Genomic DNA, 2,008 nt, shown 5'->3' with positions numbered 1-2,008 from the left:
AGCTCCACAGTCAGTTAGTAGAGGCTTTTCAGACTAGTACAGACAGTTAGTAAATCTTTAATTTTTCGATTGTTATTGTCAGCCTTTTTATCAGTATTTTTCATATTTCTTATAAACATTATCAGAAATATGATTTAAAACCTTATGGCCTTCCTCAGTTCAATTCATCATATGATATTTTGTTATTAGTTATGCTCAGTGCCCACAGAAGGTACCAGCTCGTGGGTTAGCTTGTGTTCTCTTGAAACTGTAAGCACCGTATAGTGCGCAGGGTGTACTCTCGGGGTGTTACATTCATGAATTTAAATAATATGAAAAAAATTAAGTTCAAGGATTATCGGACCTTTACATAAATTAGGAAATTAATAATATGTAAGAAATAAATTTAGAAGGATAACAAAACTCTTGCATAATTTAGATAAGAAATAGTCTTCAGTATAGATTTTCAGCTAACTTCAACATTTCAATGATAAAGTAATATACTTTAGCTAACAAATTCCACTTAACTTCTTTGACCTTTAATAGCCATAGTACAACTCTCTTTTCACAATGATTTGATTTATGTCAATTATCTCTCCAATCCATTTTTGTCAAAAATGCGTACATGAAATGTCATCTTTCCATCATAATTGAAAAGCAAAAGCTCACCTCCTTCAAAATGTTGTTCCATCATAAAGTTCTTCCAGCCACCATGAAAGAACATCCCATCTTCATTCTGCACCAGTTCTACGTTCCAATACTTTCCGCAAGACCCTACCAAAAATGCTATCTCTATTGCTTCTTCTGTTATATGCTTCACAAAATCAGATGGAATTCTCTATAACCAAAGAAAATAAAGAATAAAAATAATTATCATGAGTTTGAGTTTCATCACCATTTATCAACGTAATATAATTTTCACATATTTAATGCAAGTAAACAGTTAGAATACATAGGTAGGTGCCGAATATAGATCTAAAAATATTAAATTTAAGTGTTCGTTGGTGCATTATTGATTTAAGTTAAGTATCAACTCGAGCAGTCAACAAAAATAACCATGCATACTTAATTCAAAATCTAAAATATTGTACAACAACGTATAAAAAACATTGTTGTAGATCTGTTTAATCTCTAGATAGTAAAATAGTTAATAAAAGATTTGACTCTTAATAATTTAAGTTGAGTTAAAATTTCAAATCTACCTATCAACAAAGATATTTGCACATTTAATTCATGAGAAAGATCAGCCAAGAAAATGTTACAAGCACGTTGTTTGAAATCTAAGTAAATAAATGAAATAATTTACTCTCTGGCAATTTAAATTTGTGAATAAGATTGTAGATCTAAAGTGTTAAATGAAAGCCTTATAAATAAATGTTTGGTGTCTGGATTATTTGATAAGATTTATAGACATAAAATTAAAAGTAAAAATAGTTGACTCTTAGTTATTTAATTGTTAATTCTAATTTCACCTCTGTCCTTAAACATAGATATTTGGACATCTGTAATCCATGAGTAAGATGAATAATATCAACAAGCATGAAAGGCAGCATGTTGTCTAGATAAAAAGAATAAATTAAAGTGTTTCCCCAACAATTTAAATTTCTAAATAATATTTGAAGATCTAAAATATTTAATTGAAAATGTTCACTCTTGATAAAATGTGATGATCATAAATTAATATTAAATGGAGATTAAATGGAGCTGGAGCTAATTATCAACTATTTATGGGAGTCAAGTTACCACCCCATCAACAAAGATATTTATATATATGTAATTCCTGAGTAAACTCAAGCAAATACAAAAGTGCATGTTATCGGTATAGATCTAGAATAAATAAATGAAAATGGTCTATATGAAAATTTAATTTTATCAAAAAATAGATGTAAAAGCAAAAATAAAGTATTAATAGAAATTTAGTAATAGAGGATTTAACATTACCAGTTCTTCAATTTCCGGATCAAACAAAATCTTGTAGAAGCAAAGGCTATCATCTCCCTTACTGTTTCTCATTCTCACTGTTTTCTTT

The 2,008-nt window shown here is 28.6% G+C and overlaps 1 protein-coding gene across 1 annotated transcript; it reads right to left on the bottom strand.

Moving 5' to 3' along the window:
• Positions 1-516: 516 nt before the first annotated feature.
• On the bottom strand, positions 517-2,008 carry LOC107859316 (putative B3 domain-containing protein Os04g0347400). The gene is made up of 2 exons (XM_016704291.2): positions 1,921-2,008; positions 517-817 (listed from the first exon to the last, which is right to left on the bottom strand). Exons 1-2 carry the CDS (start codon positions 1,990-1,992, stop codon positions 569-571), a joined length of 321 nt encoding a protein of 106 aa, XP_016559777.1. The 5' UTR covers positions 1,993-2,008; the 3' UTR covers positions 517-568.

The sequence above is a fragment of the Capsicum annuum genome, chromosome 1 (genome assembly GCF_002878395.1).
Source record: "Capsicum annuum cultivar UCD-10X-F1 chromosome 1, UCD10Xv1.1, whole genome shotgun sequence".
Classification (NCBI taxonomy): domain Eukaryota; kingdom Viridiplantae; phylum Streptophyta; class Magnoliopsida; order Solanales; family Solanaceae; genus Capsicum; species Capsicum annuum.
This window is presented reverse-complemented; position numbering and strand designations above follow the sequence as displayed.